Source organism: Castanea sativa, chromosome 9 (genome assembly GCF_040712315.1).
Source record: "Castanea sativa cultivar Marrone di Chiusa Pesio chromosome 9, ASM4071231v1".
NCBI classification, from domain to species: domain Eukaryota; kingdom Viridiplantae; phylum Streptophyta; class Magnoliopsida; order Fagales; family Fagaceae; genus Castanea; species Castanea sativa.
This window is the reverse complement of record NC_134021.1, coordinates 37459470-37476811: the sequence shown is the minus strand read 5'-3', so window position 1 is coordinate 37476811 and position 17342 is coordinate 37459470. Positions and strand designations below refer to the sequence as shown.

At 34.2% G+C, this 17342-nt stretch overlaps 1 protein-coding gene across 1 annotated transcript; it reads left to right on the top strand.

Moving 5' to 3' along the window:
* The first annotated feature begins 1225 nt into the window (after positions 1-1225).
* Positions 1226-12068, top strand: LOC142610977 (uncharacterized). Its single transcript, XM_075782970.1, has 12 exons — positions 1226-1503; positions 2202-2790; positions 2947-3084; positions 3705-3838; positions 6144-6215; positions 6331-6411; positions 6521-6550; positions 7744-7830; positions 8206-8266; positions 8764-8839; positions 10071-10144; positions 11690-12068. The coding sequence occupies exons 2-12, from the start codon at positions 2205-2207 to the stop codon at positions 11815-11817; spliced, it is 1467 nt and encodes a 488-aa protein (XP_075639085.1). The 5' UTR covers positions 1226-1503; positions 2202-2204; the 3' UTR covers positions 11818-12068.
* Positions 12069-17342: the final 5274 nt, after the last annotated feature.

The following is a 17342-nucleotide window of genomic DNA, read 5'->3' as shown; positions in this document are numbered from 1 at the left end:
AATTTTATTATTTGATGGCTAATATTATGTTATAAATTTTATTGGCTTATTAGTTATTAATTATTATGGGCTTATGTAATGAGTAATGACTTGTTATAAGTCTTCTTATTATTTGATGTTGTATTGAAGTTTAAGACATAAGAGTTAAGACTAAATGTTTTGTATTATTTGATATTTAGTTATTGTCTTCTAAATCTTTTTATTGTGTGATGTTAAATAGATGTTATATTGATGTTTAAGACTTAAGAGTTAAGACTAAATGATTTGTATTATTTGAAATTTAGTTATTTATTTATTAGAATTGACAATTTTATGTTTTACAATAATATATATAATTTAATTTTTAGGAACCCGAAACACCTTAAAACGGTACGCCGAAATCGGCCGGTACCGAAATATTCCATTCCACTAGACAAACCGAAACGGGGTCCGCAACGGTATTAATAACAATGGGTAAAAATACATGTCTAACTTGTACTAAAACATTGCGTACAAAATAAGAACATTCTTCCACTAACTCACTTATTTAAAACAACTATACGTTTATTGTTTTTTTTTAAATAGAAAAATAAGTTAAACACCTCACGTTTATCTAAAAACAAATCTAAATATATATTAAAAAAAAAACTAAAGGACAATCCATATTTTTTTTGTTCTAAAATACCTTTACATTCCTATATTTAAGTAGAGACAAAACTAAAGGACAATACAGAAAAAATACAACCCCAACTTCTACTAAAACATTGTCTAAAAAATAGGTTCATTCCTATTGATTTTCAAATTTATTTATCTACTTATAAATTAGATTCTCAAAAAATTATATATATAATAAAAAACATAGATTTTACCTACTTATCTTACATGTGAAGCGCGTGTACTAAGGCTAGTATTATATTACAAATTTAGATGAGAAATAAGTATACCTAAGTAATAATTGTCAAATCTGTCAAAAAAGAGAAGAAAGAAAATAACTCTATCCTATTATAAAATTACAGCCAAACTACCTTATACTTAGGGTCCGTTTGAATGCAATTGAAACTAAAAAATACTTTAATAAAATAATTTTTAAATGCGTAAATAGTGACATTTGTCTCATCTTTAATAAAAAAATTGACTGAAATGGTGATGAACAGTACACCACTGTGTGCGCACAATGACTTTTGTTCTCTGCAGCAGAAACGGAAAAAAAAAAAAAAAAAAAGGAGGTTGGAAACGCTGAAATCCGCATCCAAACGCCCTCTTATTCACATAAAAATAAATAATAAATACAGATTTCATGGTTATAAATAAATAATAATTAAAAAAAATTCATTGTACATGCCATAAGTGTTTTCTACAGTTGAAAATCAAAGTGTTTAGGTGACCGGTCGTTTGATTTTCAAAGGGAGTTGGTGCGTTTTTTGTGTTGGCTGCACTTCTTGGGTATGTGGTGTTGTTCATCCCACCAACCCAACACTGTGTTCTCTGGCGAAGCCCCAGTTCAGTCCCAGACTCTCTCTATTCGTAAGACTCTCATTACTTGTATTGTGACTGTTTTTTCTATGCTCTCTTTGTCTGTCCAGAATATGCACACTTTTAATAATTCTCAAAATCACTTAGAATTCTACTTCTTTTTATTTATTTATTTTTTAGTTTTAGGAAAGTGAAAAATTTAGCACAACTAAATCAAATGAGGCTTAATAGGCTCCAAATCGTGGAAAAATATTGAATTTAACTTCTGGGTTTTGTTTTCCTTGCCTTAATTTTCTGAGGAACCAAATGGGTCCTCACAAAAAATCTGTTTCTTGGAGTGTACATGAAGTTTTTTGGCTTATGGGTTATCTGCTCTGTTATGAGTCTTTTTTTTTTTTTTTTTGGCGTTGGGTAATTTTTCTGATCAATGTTTAAAGGGCCCTTGTATTAGAATTGGGATGTAACATTCAGCCATTAAATCTCTGGAAATTTTTGAATTGGGATTTGAAGTAAATAAACTCTCAGTGATTCTTTCTTGAATTTTGGTGGGATTTACTAGGAACTTATTGAGATCATTGTGGGGCTGAATAACTTGGATTATTTGATACTGTTTGGTTGGTTAAAGATCCCTGTTTGGCAACTTTCTAGATTGCTATAAGCCTCAATTGTAGCATTTTGTGCCGTTTCTAATCTGTTTTATTCAGTTAATCAAGTTTGAGGCCACATTTTTTTTGGGGTTATTTTATTAGGAGATGGAAGGTGATTCTATGGTAAACGTGACATTGGAGAATGATAATCAAGGGTCTTCTTGTGATAAGGAGAGAGTTGACGGTGACAAAGTAGAGGAACACAATGTAGGAGGGTTAGGGAATGAAGAAGTAGAAACACCCGTGGCCGGGATGGTTTTTGCCTCTCCGGAAGAGGTTCGTAATTACTATAGCAAGTTTGCTCAGCGTGAAGGCTTTGGTATATACCGAAGAAGTTCAAGGTGTAGGGATGATGGCAAGTTAAATTACTTTACTCTTGCATGTGCAAGAGCTGGAAAGCGGGAAAGCACGGCAAAGAAAAAGTTTTCATTGAGACAGTCTCCTAAAACAAATTGCAAAGCCAAAGTTAATGTTGCACTTGGCTCTGATGGGAAGTTCCATCTGTGTCATGTCATTCTTGAACATAATCATGAACTGAGTCCAGGGATGTTTCATAGTAATAGATGCAAAAAAAGTGGGGGTCCTCGGGCACAAAGGAGAAGTAAAGCAAAAGATCCAGCGGAAGCAATAGTGCACCAAGATTATCCTTCTCTTGTTGGTGTAGCTGCAAGCTGTGAAATTTTACCATCAGGTGAGAATTATCATTTGTGATTTTGTGCAACTGCCTATGTTAAGCATAGGTCATTATGAGTGGTCAGTTTGAACTGAATCATAAACTTTCAGAGTCATCTGCTCATTCATATGGCTTTGTAACAACAAAAATTCTTAAAAATAGTTTATTCTGCAGTGGAAGGAGTCAATGTTACTAAACAGTTAGCAAATGGTGAGAAGCATCACCTATTTCCAAATACTGGCCATCCTACATCTGAAAGCACGCTCAATCATCTAAAGAGAAGAAATTCAGCCCTTGAAAACTCCCAAAACTGTAAGTTCAAAGATCCATATTAGCATTTTTTTTTTTCAAATTTTAGTTTTATAGTGGAAATGCAGAGCTTCATTTGGTGGTCTTTGAAGTATTGGATTTTGCTTTCATTTCCAGTAGAAAATATTAATGGCTGTGACACATATAAGTATGGGGGTTAATGTATGAGCAGGTTATGCACCACCCTATGTTTGTTGCATGTGGGAAAAAAAGAGCACCTTATAATCTAGCCTTGAAATCTGGACATCAGATTCTATGTGCCGTGAGTCCTTTAGGCCCATGAATTCATGCATTGCTCCTATATTCATATTTTGTAGGTACTTATGTAAGTCTGTTTGTAATTGCTTGTGAATGAGTTTATGGGACAAGGACATCTATCACTGATTTGTATGTCAACAATGGCATGGTGTGTTACTTCATGGACTGATTAAGCAATTAATCTTTCCTGTTATTTTTGTACATTCTTTTCTCTTGTGGATTGTAGTCTAGCATATTGGAGGAACTAGCTCAAACTTTTTATATGTTTATGTAGTGCAGTCTAGTTTACTTTCCACATCTCTTACCCTTTCTTTTTCTACATATTTGAATGGACTTCATATAATTTTTCAATAATACTCTTGCAGCACAAGATGTTTTTAAGCTTGCCCTTGCTAAGAGGGCTGTGGAACTTGTGAAATCTGGAATGGTGATTGGACTGGGGACAGGAGGCACATCTCTCGTCATTGAAGAGCTTGGAAAACTAATTGGTGAAGGAAAGGTGTGGTTCTAATGAATTTATGATAGTTTTTCCTTCTTTCTGTATTAACTACCACTTGTACTGCAAAAGAATTGACTACGGTTTTCATGTGAGTTAGATTCCTTAGATCTTGTTCTCCCTCTTAGAAATTAAATAGGATTTCATACTATTTTCATTCTACTTACCAATTAGATGCAACTCAAATGACACTTCCTCCCCATACAGAACAGGGCGGAGGATGATGTTGTGTGTTCAAGACCAACTAGGCAGATCCTTGATTCAGTGCTTGGACAGTAGACTGCGAAGTGGAAGCCCAGTGGTTTTTATAAGCTAGATGTCAAGACGGATTATGATCATGAATTGGGATTGCTTGCTGTTCTTGTTTTGAGAAATACAGTTTTGCGGTGAAATGGCTGGATTGGATACGTTTTTGTGTATCCACTACTCAATTCTCAATCATGATCAATGGTTGTTTGTAGCCCTACCGGTTTCTTTGGTATTTCTAGAGGATTGAGACAAGGAATCCTTTATCTCCATTATTGTTTATCTTAATTATGGAGATCGTGAGTAGGACGTTGCATAGAGTTGTTGAAGGTGCTTCAATTGCTTGGATTTCAAGTTGAAGGGTGAAATATGTGAGCATGGAAAAATCTTGCACCTTCTCTTTGTGGATGATATAATATTGTTTTGTAAGGAAAATGATTAGCATCCTGGTTTCCTTAGATGTATCCTTCTTTTTAAAGTTGTATCAATTTGAAATAAAAGTGAGCTTGTACCAGTGGGGTGAACAAAGCTACGGACTAGGCAACAATTTTGGGTTGCAAGTTGGGTTAACTTCCTGTAATATATTTAGGCTTACCACTGGAATCTCCCATTAGGTGTGAGCGTTTTGGAATTTGATTGTCGAAAGATGGAGAATAGGCTTGCCAGCTGGAAGAGATTGTATCTTGCAAAATGGGGGGAAGATCACTTTTATTAAGAGCACTCTTTTTTCTTATCAGTGAAAAAAGAGTGCTCTTAATAACAGCACTTTATCCTCTCTTTTACGTATTTTATGCTGTTATTTTGGTGTGCTGAAGTTTTTCTTAGGGATTTGTTCCTTGAGTGGCCATGGATGAAGGTGCTTCTATGGCTTCTTAATTGGGTGCTGGACATATCCTGAACCCTCAGTTGGAAGCAGTGGATAATTTCTTCAATGATTAGTATTCCTAAGGCCATTTTTTTGTTGATAAGTATTTTTTTTTTTTTCTTTTTTTTTATAAGTATGTTTAAGACCATCTTGAAGATTAACATCCATGGAGATTAGCTAAAATGGAAAGTTCAAGGTTTGGTCCTTCTACTGGGTCTTAGAGGATTCTATAAGAACTCACTTGCCCTGGAGGAGAATATGGAGTGTAAAGGCACCCCATATGGTTTCATTCTTTGCTTGGGTACCAACATTTGACAAAATTTTGACTGTCGATAATCTTTGAAAACTCTACCTAATTTATGACTGTTGACTAGTATTGCACTTGCAAGAGTGATGGAGAGTTTGTTGCTTGGCAATAACATGTGGTCTTTTGTGTTTACTCTCTTTGGAATTTTATATGGTATTGAATGGCCTGTACATGTACTTATTGAGATCCCTGTATGAGGGGTTTACTGTTTTGAGTAGCATCCCTGTCAAATTCTTTTCTAGAGTTTTTACATTATAGATCTTATGAATTTGAGATTGTAATTATTTAGGAGTAGGCTAATTATTTTCTTGATCTATTTCCTCATTTGTAATAGTAGTTTACATATAAACAATAAAAATTAAAAAAAAAAACCATACCCATTAGTAACACGCACATCTAGTGGGTCTTGAACTCACAACTTTACCCTCCACCTTGCTCTTAGAAGGGGGAGGATGTGCCATTTGAGCTAAAGCTCATTTGCAAACCTTTTACCATCTTTACACATAAGAGGATACAGACTGTGATTCTCTTTTTCCTTACAATTGAATATTTAGAGACTCGTAACATCACTAATGCACAGATTTGAAGCATTATAACACAAAGATATAAGTGAGGATTTTGTTTAAATTCATGCTTCATATGAAATCTTTATTTTTAATGGTCATTTAATAATTCCCTAGAAAGGGGTAGGTTGCACTATAAAACACACAGAAGTAAATGTCCATTTTCCACTTTTGATCATGAACTATGAAGTGTAGGTCTGGTTTGTTGAAGTATTCTTATGATCAAAGCAAATTGTAATTGTAATTACTGGCTCATCCACGTTACAAAATTTGGTATTTGTATTCTTGTCAATGGGTTTTGATTAGCCATTTCAAATGTTCTTCCAGTTGAAGGACATTGTTGCAGTTGGAGCAAACTACCATTCACGACTTCTAGCCAAACAGTTTGGTTTGAGAACGGTAAGTTTTATCGGGTATTCTTAATATTTTGGGTAACCTTTCTAGATGAGATATTTAATTTACTATATTTCTGACATATGTTTTCATCTCCATAGTGTTTTTGCTGCCAATTCAGGTTGATTTGAATGATGTTGATAACATTGACATTGTGTTTGACGGGGTAGATGAAGTGGACTTCAATAAAAACCTGTTAAAGGTTTAAGATTCCTCATGGCATTTTTTTTTGGGTGTGTTGGTTCTTTTTGGTTTTTGTATTTTAATATTCTGATGTCTAATTAGATTTACTGCTATTTTTTGTTTGCCAGGGAGGGGAAGCTGCTCATACTGTTCAGAAGGTGAGTGAAATTTAAACTAATTGTTATTTACCACTGAATTGTCTTAATGATATAATTCATTGGGAAAATGGGTGTTTTGTCTCTGCTAGACAACGGGATTCCTGTTATTAATGGCAATAGTCTAATAATTCAGGAATTAGTAAAAGTTTTTTCATCACTTCCTGTGACACAGCTGTGTCTAAATCAAGTCTTAGCAGTTATATTGCATGCGCCAGCTGCTAGCAGTTCATAGTTTTCTGCTTAGTTCTTTTAAATTCTTGGCTTCTTTGGTATTTTATTGGTTTCAATTTGATGTTTGAACCTTGGTTTCAGATAGTGTTTGATACTGACTTACATAAAGGCCTAATTATTGTTAGAACAAAGTTTAGCTACAGGACTGGTTGTAGCTTAAGTTTGTAGCTTAAGGCTACAACCTTACTCAATATCTTTTTATTTGAGGCTCATTTTAAAAAATCCACCGTTGAATTACATCTTCTTCTTATAGCTTTCATATCTTTTATGCTTGCAAAATTTCTAGAAAATTAAAGATATTTTATGTCATCAATAAATTGTTTAAATTGCAAATTTTTGTAGTTTAAAATTATGCATAATATATAAGTTTATAGATCATATAGTAAATAATATCCGATTGACACAAAAATTGACCTGTGTATTAAAAGCGTAAAGAATATGCAATTCAACGGTTAAATTTTCAAAATATGCAGTAATGTTTATTTTATTGAGAAATGTAGGCTACAATCAGTTACAACCAGTTTTGTAACTAAACTTTGTCCTTATTATTGTTGCATAAAGTTTATTTAAGAAATTATTATCTTCATAATAAGCTCGTCTCATGTGGGTTATCTTAATTTCTTGACTTCGTGACTGCAGCAGTCCAGTTATTATCTTCATTATATCACCTTTGCACCAATGCATTAATTGTTCTTCATTGCATATCACCACAGCATCTTAAGTGACCCTCCCTCATCATTTCTTCAAATAGGAGTTATCCCTATGCACACAAAGGAAGCTCTAGAAGTGAAAATAACACACACACACACACACATGTTTAAACCTACAATTGAATTGGAGGGGGGGGGGGGGGGGGTAACAAAAGTTATGGATCTCCACTTGAGTACCTGGCATCCAGATTAAAGTTACAATATTGATCCAACTTATTTTTTATTCTGATAATTTTTCTTTTCCTAAATCAGGTTGTTTATTCCATGGCAAATGTGTGCATAATATTAGCTGAACACACAAAGGTTGTTCATCGGCTTGGTAGCAAGTTTCCAGTCGCGGTTAGTAACTTCCCTTTGTGCTTAATCAGTTATTTTGTTTCTGTACTTTGAGTTCTTCATAGTTGATATTGTTAATCATAGACATGTTTAGTCATATATTTTTCTCATTTGCATTGATTAATAATAGAAAATATTGAGCAGGAGAACTCAGTCCTATAGAAGAACCTTTATTTATTTATTTATGGCTTGATGTCTGGGTAAGGACCCTAATTTAGTTGGTACCATTTGAGAGACTTTGCTGTAGAGAATGATGATGTTATGATTTTCATTCACACTCATCTTAAGAAGATTTGGAATAATTTAATAGGATTTCAAATTGATTGTTGATATTGATCCCATGCAACATGTCCAAAAAGTTGACAAGATGTGTTTTAGGTTGAAGTTCTCCCACTGGCCACATCACCTGTTTCAAGGCGGCTCATTGCTCTTGGAGGAGGTTAGTTTTCACTGTGCCATTCCAAATACAAATTAAATGATGCATCTCTGTATTATCTGTTTATAAATCATACAATTGCATTGGACTTTTCTTTGAGGGTTTTTTTTTTTTTTCTTCTTCCTTTAGGGTTGTTTATTTGTACCCTATTTAATTACATTGGGAAGTTGTAATGACAGGATTGTCTGTTCTAATTTCCTTTTGTCAGTTCCCAGAGGGCATTTTCATGCTTTTTATTCGAGACTGGATGACTCTATTATTATTTATTTGTAGATACATATTTAGAATATTTTTTGGTTGGGGTGGGGGGAAGAGGGAGTTATTTCATTTATGGCCCGTTTGGTAAGATATTTCTAGTAACGTTGTTTGTATTTTTTGGAAATACGTGTGGGTGAAAAAGTGTGAAAATATGTGTAATGTTGTTTAAACACTAGAAACTGTTGTTTAAACAATGGTAACAAACGGGCCCTTACTTACTGCATTTCCTGTGAATGTTACAGTTCCTGAAATTCGATCTGCCCTAAGGAAGGATGGTCCAGTTATCACAGATCTTGGGAATATGATTATAGATGTGAGGTATATTCTTATTACTATTTCTCTCTTTGTTTTCCCCAAATGAAGCTTTGGTACAGAACTTTATGAACAAGGATCCTCAAAGTCTTAGTCTATTTTTGGACTGGTGTGATAGTTTTGATCATGTGTTGTGTTTTAGAACTGTACTAGTTAAATTCCCCTTTTGATTTTGTTGTCTTGGCTGCAAACTAATGTATATATGCTTTTAAAGTGGACATCTGTATTTCTATTCTTTTCTTTTTTAATTTTTAAGTCACAAATTTTAGAAAAGCTCTTGTTTTGAAAATTGTAAGCTTGGTATTTTCACAGGCTAATACTTTACAAATGTGAATCAGAAGTTTTTCAAATAGAAGAAATTTAAAAAGTAGACTTGCCTGTTCGCATGACTTATTACAAATTTTTTTTATTCAGAAAATTTGATAACTGAAAACAATTTATATCAACTATTAGTTGTGAGGCTAGTAGGCTAAGTCAGGACAGTTTAATGTGGAATTTGGAATAGAACTATAATAGTTCTGGTCTTACATGTTCTAGATGGCAAAAGCCTAAGGAATATTTTTACCGGGAATTTTTCTACATAGAGCTGGATGGCAAGAAATATTTATAAATCTGACCCCAAGTTGAGTGGGATTAAGCTTTTTGAGTTAAGTTGAGTTTGTTCTTGGGAGGATGGAAGAGAAAGGACGGTTGGATATCTTAAATATACATTTTAGTGTCATGTGGTACCCTTACCTGGAATCCATCCTTTCAGTTTCTGCCTTTATTAAATGCGGAATTAGTTTTGAGGCCTAGATTTGGAAGGCTGCAACTACATATTGTCTAAAGCCTGCTTTACCATGCAGCAGTTGGCTGTTTCTTGGACCACCACACTCCTTTACCACCTGATAAATTGGCCTGAACAAGGAATTGAATTGCATTCCTGACTACAAGGATGCTAATTTGCCATTGTCTTCTGGAGGTGATATAGCAAAAGAGGCAATTGTTTTCTTATTGAACATTAGATACTTGATCTAAATCAAATATTAATTGATGCTCTAGTTGAAAGATCAGCTCATCCTTGGTTTGTTTGTTCGTTTCTTTATTTTCATCTTTTATGCTTTAGCAAACCCTTGTGTGATTGATTCCTGCTTCCCAGAATTGGCCCAGAAACCAACTTGCTTCAATATGTTTAAGGTTGTTGTGGTTTAAGAATACTGACTAATGTTGTTAACTCGAGTTCTTGCTACCTCATCAGCTTCCCGAATGGGATACAGAACCCAGCTGAGCTTGAGAAGAACATCAATGTGATACCGGGTGTAGTTGATAATGGTAAGAATCAACTTGCATTCCATTTGCATATTCTTAGAGTATGTTCTCTGTATTACATCATATGCATATCCATCCAATTGCTTTTGGCTTGAATCTCACAAATGACCTTTTATTTAACTAACATGCATTCCGGCTTCTTTTTTCTTTTCTTTTTTATATCAACAAAATATATTTTAAGGGGACAATAACCCGAGGCTCAAACTTGCACTGTTTCGATAGGCAGAGGTACTGGTACCACCAGAGCTAACAGGTTTGGTGGTTACATGCATCCTTCTTAAATCTTTGATATGTTGGCTAGATTTCTTGCCTACCATGTAGGACGACAAGGCAACCTCTTATGCTGCTTGAAATATATATATATATATATATATATATATATATATATATATATATATATGATTGGATGATTACAAGCATCTAATATGTACCTTTTTTGGACCAATAAGCACTGGTTCAAATGGCACTTCCTCTTATAATTATGGGATGAAAGTGGGTTCAAGATATATTTGGGTGCATATGTAACTTTATTTTAATAATAAAGCAACTTAAATAAATGGGGAAGCAAATTTTAAATACCTCAGGAGTGTTTTCTAGCTACTTCGAAAGAATTACAATCTCAAATTCAAAAGATCTAAAAAAAATGAGTAATCAATACACTCAAAAAAGAGGAATAGCAAATGCCAAATTTGCTAAATACTATCAAAATTCCTACTATTCACCTCTCTCAGAAATTGTCCACATTACAAGCATCTGATATGAACATTTTTTTGCTTATATATTTATTTATAGATAAGATAAAATATCAATCTATGGCATCCACTCCATAATGATTGCTTTTATTATTAGGCTAACATGCCAAATGATTTTTGGTGTAGGCGGGGTTCGAACCCCAAATCTCTTATTCAATGATAAGAGATTTTGCCAGTTGAGCTAACTAGAATCCATAATGATTGATATGAACATTTTATTTAAGATCAAATTCAATTGCTTAACTCTACTATTTGGAATGGCTACCATGATATCCATGTCAACAACATGATAGAGAATTTCTCATGCTTGGAGGAGTCCAAATATTGAGCATTCAAATTTTAATTTATTTTCTGTTTATTTGCTATCCTAATATACAATTTGAACCCAGTATCGAATGATCCCATTTTATTTTTTCATAATACGAGTTAGAACAATCAAAACTCGTGGATCATTTTATTTTTATTTTTATAGTCTGGTTATCATAAGATACTTGTACATTTTTGGAAGATTCTATATGTAAGGGCTCATAGTTATGCATCCATGCTGATTTTTGTCACAAACCAATTGAGTGCAATGTTTAATTGGTAATGCTGCACCAAAAATGGTTCATTCTTCAATAATGCTTCAAAATATCAATATCTCTTTCTGCCCCTTCCTCTTCTTTTTATCCAGGGTGGAAAATGGTTTTCGTATTAGATTTGCAATCTCGCCCCTTTTTTTTTTCTACTCTCTCCAAAAATTGATAGTATGTCTGGTGAGTTAAGAACAACTCATATTTGCCAAGTTACACTGCAGGCATTGTTTCTGGGGTTGCAACATCTGTGCTGGTTGCAGTTAGAGATGGCGGTCATGTCAATGTGATGAACTTGGAGGAGTTTGTCGAAGTTGTGCTTGGCTGGAGATATGCAACTTCTACCTTGTAACCTTTTTCAGTAAGGGTGAGTTTGAGTGGCACCCTGCTTTATTAAGAAATACTTAACCATTTAGTCAGGAGAGGGAGATAGAAAGGGAGAGAGAGTTGCTTTGTATGTTTGCCAGTTTGATAGGCATGCAGCCCTTGGACATGTTTTTGACAGGAGAAATCACTGATCTGAACATCTAGTAATGAAGTTCGCTTTATTTAGGAAGACTTGTTGTAATCTATCGGTTAATTTTACTATTTCAAGTTACTGTATGGCGGAAAAGTGTGTGCTTCAAACATCAATTGTGCATAGGTTGTTTGCTTTGGTTTTGAATATATTTTAATCCAAGCTAACCTCATCGGCCAGAAAAACCATTGACCCAAACTAATCTGCATGGTTAAATAACGGATTGAGATCCGACATGATGCAATAGTCCTAAATATTGCAGTGGACCCAAATCTTTATATAATCGATCCAAACCAACCCATGATGACTCAATTATATATGTATGGGTTAGTCAATTTAGGTTTATTTTATCAAGTCCATTGGGCCATCTCCAATAATATTTGCATACTTTTAGTTTTGGTCTCAAACATTCAAGATATATTCATCACATTTGGGTGAAGACGTAGAAGGTCTAGCACTTACTAAAAATATTTTGGCATAAATATACTTTTAGTCTCTATATTTTGACTTTTTTTTTTTTCATTTTAGTCCCTATATTTTATTTTTACTACTTTTAGTCCCTAAACCAATTATCAGTCTCATTTTAGTCATTTCCGTTAGCCAACTAGCGGAAAAGGTTGACGTGGCTGACGGAGTGCACTGCTGGCACATTAAAAACTGACGTGGCCATTAAAAAAATTTAATTGGCATTTAAAATATGCCACTTCAGCATTTTAATTTTTAAAAAAAAAACACACCAAATAAAAATAATATAAAAACTTCAAACCGAAAATAGTTAAATTAATTTTTTTTTTCTTTATTTTTGGGAAGAGCACAAAGATCAGAACATGTGTTCTTCATTTTCTTCCCCAACATGAAACCAACCCATACCCATAAACGCACACGACTCTTCATGATGATTTGAGAAATTAGAGAGAGATATAGTGGTGGTGGTGGCCAACGTTTTTGTGACGGAGCAATGAGGCTTCACGATGTCGACCACGCCGAGTCCTCTTTGATTTCCTCTCCGCTAAGTCCTTCACTCACACAACTTTTTGTTTCGATCTAGAGGTAAGCAAATTGGGATGTTGCTAGTTAAGAGAATCAGTTTGTTGCTGGGTTGAATTTTCATATTTGGTTTTGGATTTTTTGGCCTTTAAGATCTGATGATTGAGGAGCTTTTTGGTTTGTTTTTCTTGTAGGTATTCTGGATCTTTTGGGTTTGCTGGAGATTGGTTGAATTGGGTTGTTGCTAGTTAAGAGAATCAGTTTGTTGCTGGGTTGAATTTTCAGATTTGGTTTTGGAAGTTTTGGCCTTTGAGATCTGATGATTGATGAGTTTTTTGGTTTGTTTTTCTTGTAGGTATTCTGGATCTTTTGGGTTTGCTGGAGATCGTTTTAATTGTGGGTTGTTGGTGGTTGTGAACAAAGCCCAGATTTTCTAGCATTTTCTTGCCATTTCTTGTCAACCAAACACAAAAACAATAAACACAAACCTAAACATCAGCAAGAATACAAACACAAACCCAGCAATCCATTTTCAGCAAACCCAGAAAACTCAAATCCAAACAAAGCAACCAAACACAAACCCAAATCTGACCCCACCCACCCATCCTATCTTGCCAAAGCTTTCAATTTCCAATCACTGGCTAAAGAAGAAGAAAAAGCACTTTCTATTGTTGGGGAAGAAAATGAAGAACATATGTTTTGATCTTCGTGCTCTTCCCAAAAATAAAGAAAAAAAAATTAATTTAACTATTTTCGGTTTGAATTTTTTTATTATTTTTATTTGATGTGGTTTTTTTAAAAATTAAAATGCTGAAGTAGCATATTCTAAATGCCAGTTAAATTTTTTTAATATTTTTTTAATGGCCAAGTCAGCGTTTAATGTGCCAGCAATGCACTCTGTCAACCACGTCAGTCTTTTTCGCTAGTTAACTGACAGAAAAGACTAAAATGAGACACGCTAATTGGTTTAGGGACTTAAAGTAGTAAAAATAAAATGTAGGGACCAAAATGAAAAAAAAAAATATAGGGACTAAAAGTGCATTTACGCCAAATATTTTTGAGCTGAAAAAATGAAACCAAGAAAGATTGGTCCAGTACCTAAGTTTTCTTTTTTACTGACACAATCAATAACAATCCTATGATGGATAGAGGAAGTTATGCAAATATGGTTTCTATGGGAATTATCCCTAAGATGCAACGGAAGAAATTTCCATACCATATGAGCTTCATTGGTTTGTGGACAGCAACGTTGCTCTAATTTTCCAAAGGCATCCCACATCATGTTACATCCAAATGCATGCTTCCTATAATCCTCTTGGATGGGCATTTGGACATAGACTATCAATAATGAGAAGCCTCGCAAAGATATTCTACAAATTATTTTTCCAGCCGATGAAGGAGAAGTTGAGTTCAATGCCAACAGTCATGGAGGATATTCAAGTCAAAATTCAAGCGCACCATGCTAAAACTTAAAGGACAAGTTTTCCTTTAAGCTGTGTTTGGTTTGATATAAAATGCTTTCCGGCCATAAAATATTTTCGAGATAAAAAATTATTTAGAAAAGAAAATATTTGTAGGCATTTGGTTGCACTCTGAAAAATGCTCTAAAAATTATTTTTAGGTATTTGGTTCAGTTCTTGAAAATGCATTAGAAAACACATTTTCTATTAATTTGTCATATTTTTCCAGAATTCATAACAGAAAATTTTCAATATAAAAATCCAAAGAAAAAAAAAATAGAGAATCAAAATTTGATTGAGAGAGAGAGAGAGAGATTGGTTCATGGGTGGTTGTTGGCGGCGACAGTAGTGGCTTGGTGGTGGCAGCATGGACATGGTGGTTTGATCTAATGGTGGCGGTGACAATATCAAAGAGATCTAGGGGTAGGTCGCTCACGCTAGTCTGATGGGCTTAGGGGTGGGTCACTCACACTAGTCCAATTAGCTCAGGGGGTTGCTCAATTGGGTCACGATGACCCAATCTATTTTCTAGTGGCTCCTCTTTACACTCTAATCTCTCTTATTTCTTATCTATTTGGTTCTAAGACTGAAATTGAAATAGAAGAAAATAGAAGTGTTCATTTTACACCAAAATTGTTCCTATTTTACAATTAAAGGAAAAATGGTTTTAAGTTGACCTGGTTTTTTAGACCACCCAAATAGTAGTAGGGGTGTCAATTCGGGTTAGGGTGTCGGGTTCATGTCGTGTCAAGGTAGAGGTATTCGACTAAATAGCTCAACCTTAACCTGACCCATTTAATAATCGTGTCATGATCCTTCAACCCTAACCCGACTTGTTAATAAGGCGGGTTGACCTGACCCAACCCATTTGACACGCTTAATAAACGAGTCGTGTTGGGTTGAAACGAATGTAACACAACCCATTTCAACCTACATAATATTAAATATAACATCCATCTAGAAATAATATAATTCAACAAAAATATAACATTCATCTAGAAATAAGTTCTTTACACTCCGAAAGAAGTGAATACACCCAAACCTAAATTCAAAATAATATAGTTTAACAAAAATAAAATAACATAGTTCAACAAAAACAAGTGGGCCATATCATGCAATCAAGAAAAACACAAGGCACATGGGTTCAAAGTTTATTGTACAAAAGCATTATGCAGAAAAAATAAACACATGAGAGAGAGAGAGAGAGAGTCAGAGAGAGAGAAATAACCAGTTTGAGAGTTGACACTTTGAGTTTGAGAATTGAGCATAAGAAGAGTAGTACGACTGAAATTAAAAAAAAATAAAAGAAGATATTTATAAGAAGGTTTAGAAATTTAGGGTTTGTAGGGTTTAGAGATTTAAGGTTTATAAAGTTTCAATTTTCAATTATATCCCTTGTAAATTTTTGTAATTACTCACTTTTCTTTTTAAATTTAAAATATATGTTGGATATAAAAGGTATTTGATAAATCTAAAATAAGATGAATATTTATTTGTTATACGAGTTAAACGGGTTGTATTAAGTGGGTCATTTCGGATTGACACAAATAAATTGGCGTGTCAAACGTGTCTATTGCGGGTTACGCAGGTTGATCTGCTTATAACACGCTTCTTATCGTGTCGCTTTTGGGTCGACCTGTTTATGACCCAAACCCATTAAGGCCCAACCCTAACTTGAAAAAAACCCGTGTCGAGTTCGTGTCGTGTTCGCGGGTTGAGTCGAACATTGACACCCCTAAATAGTAGTAAGGTTATAAAATGTTTTGGCAGAAATACCATTTTCATCCTTACATTTTGACCATATTTTCGTTTTGGTCCCTACTTTTCTATTTTACCACTTTTAGAAAAAAAAAAAAAAAATCCATTTTGGTCCCTACTGTTACTAACTCAACATAAATATCTTATGTGGCAAACGAAATGCTAATGTAGCCAATATAATAATATTATAAAAAATTACTTGGCATTAAAAAATTCCATGTCAACATAAAATAATAATTAAAAAAGATACATCAGCATCCATGTATACCTTTGATTCTAAAAAAAATTAATTTATCCATTTTAAGAAAATAAAAGATAATTACATGACAGAATTAGAACCAAAATACACATTAATTTTGATCTTAAACATGAATACAATAAAATAGAAACCTAGAAAATTCAATGGCAAGAATACAAACCCACAAAAATTAAATTTACCAATATTTAAACACAACATCACAAAATTTAAATTTGCCAATCTTTAAGCGCAAAATTAAATAAAGAAAAAAACTCTTTCACTTTGTTGCTTCTCTTTGAAAATTCAAACTTTTTTAGCAACGACCCAAGGAAAAGTGCTAGCCACATCTGCGCTATACCTCAAAAGGACTAGTCACAGTTGAGACTCTAGAGAGCTTTTGAGTGCAAAACCCTAAATCTACAAAAGAGGCACAAGATACACTCTAATCTCTCTACAATCACAATTACCCAAAAAAAAAGATAATGGGTAATTGTGATTGCAGAGAGATTAGAGTGTATCTTGTGCCTTTTTTGTAGATCTAGGGTTTTGCACCCAAAAACTCTCTAGAGTCTCAACTGTGACTAGTCCTTTTGAGGTATAGCGCAGATGTGGCTAGCGCTTTTCCTTGGGTCGTTACATATGGTATCAGAGCCGGCCCGATAACCCCGTGTGGGCTCGGAGACACTACCCCACAAAGTGGGCCCTAACGAGGACGTTAGGAATTTAAGTGGGGGAGATTGTGATGCCCCAATTTGATTAATTGTGTGATGTGTTTAGGTGTGTGATAAGTCCCACATCGGGTATTTACTGGGTTGAACTAGGCTTTATTAACAGCTGCAAAGAGCCTCATTTGTGACTAGTCCTTTTGAGGTATAGCGCAGATGTGGCTAGCGCTTTTTCTTGAGTCGTGAAAGAGT

What these genes read in the sequence shown, in the direction of transcription:
- LOC142610977 (XM_075782970.1), top strand. Translation starts at nt 2,205, where the DNA reads ATGGAAGGTGATTCTATGGTAAACGTGACATTGGAGAATGATAATCAA. An exon ending in GTAGCAAGTTTCCAGTCGCG is followed by an intron (nt 7,831 to 8,205) that starts GTTAGTAACTTC and finishes GATGTGTTTTAG; the next exon opens with GTTGAAGTTCTCCCACTGGC. An exon ending in AATATGATTATAGATGTGAG is followed by an intron (nt 8,840 to 10,070) that starts GTATATTCTTAT and finishes CTACCTCATCAG; the next exon opens with CTTCCCGAATGGGATACAGA.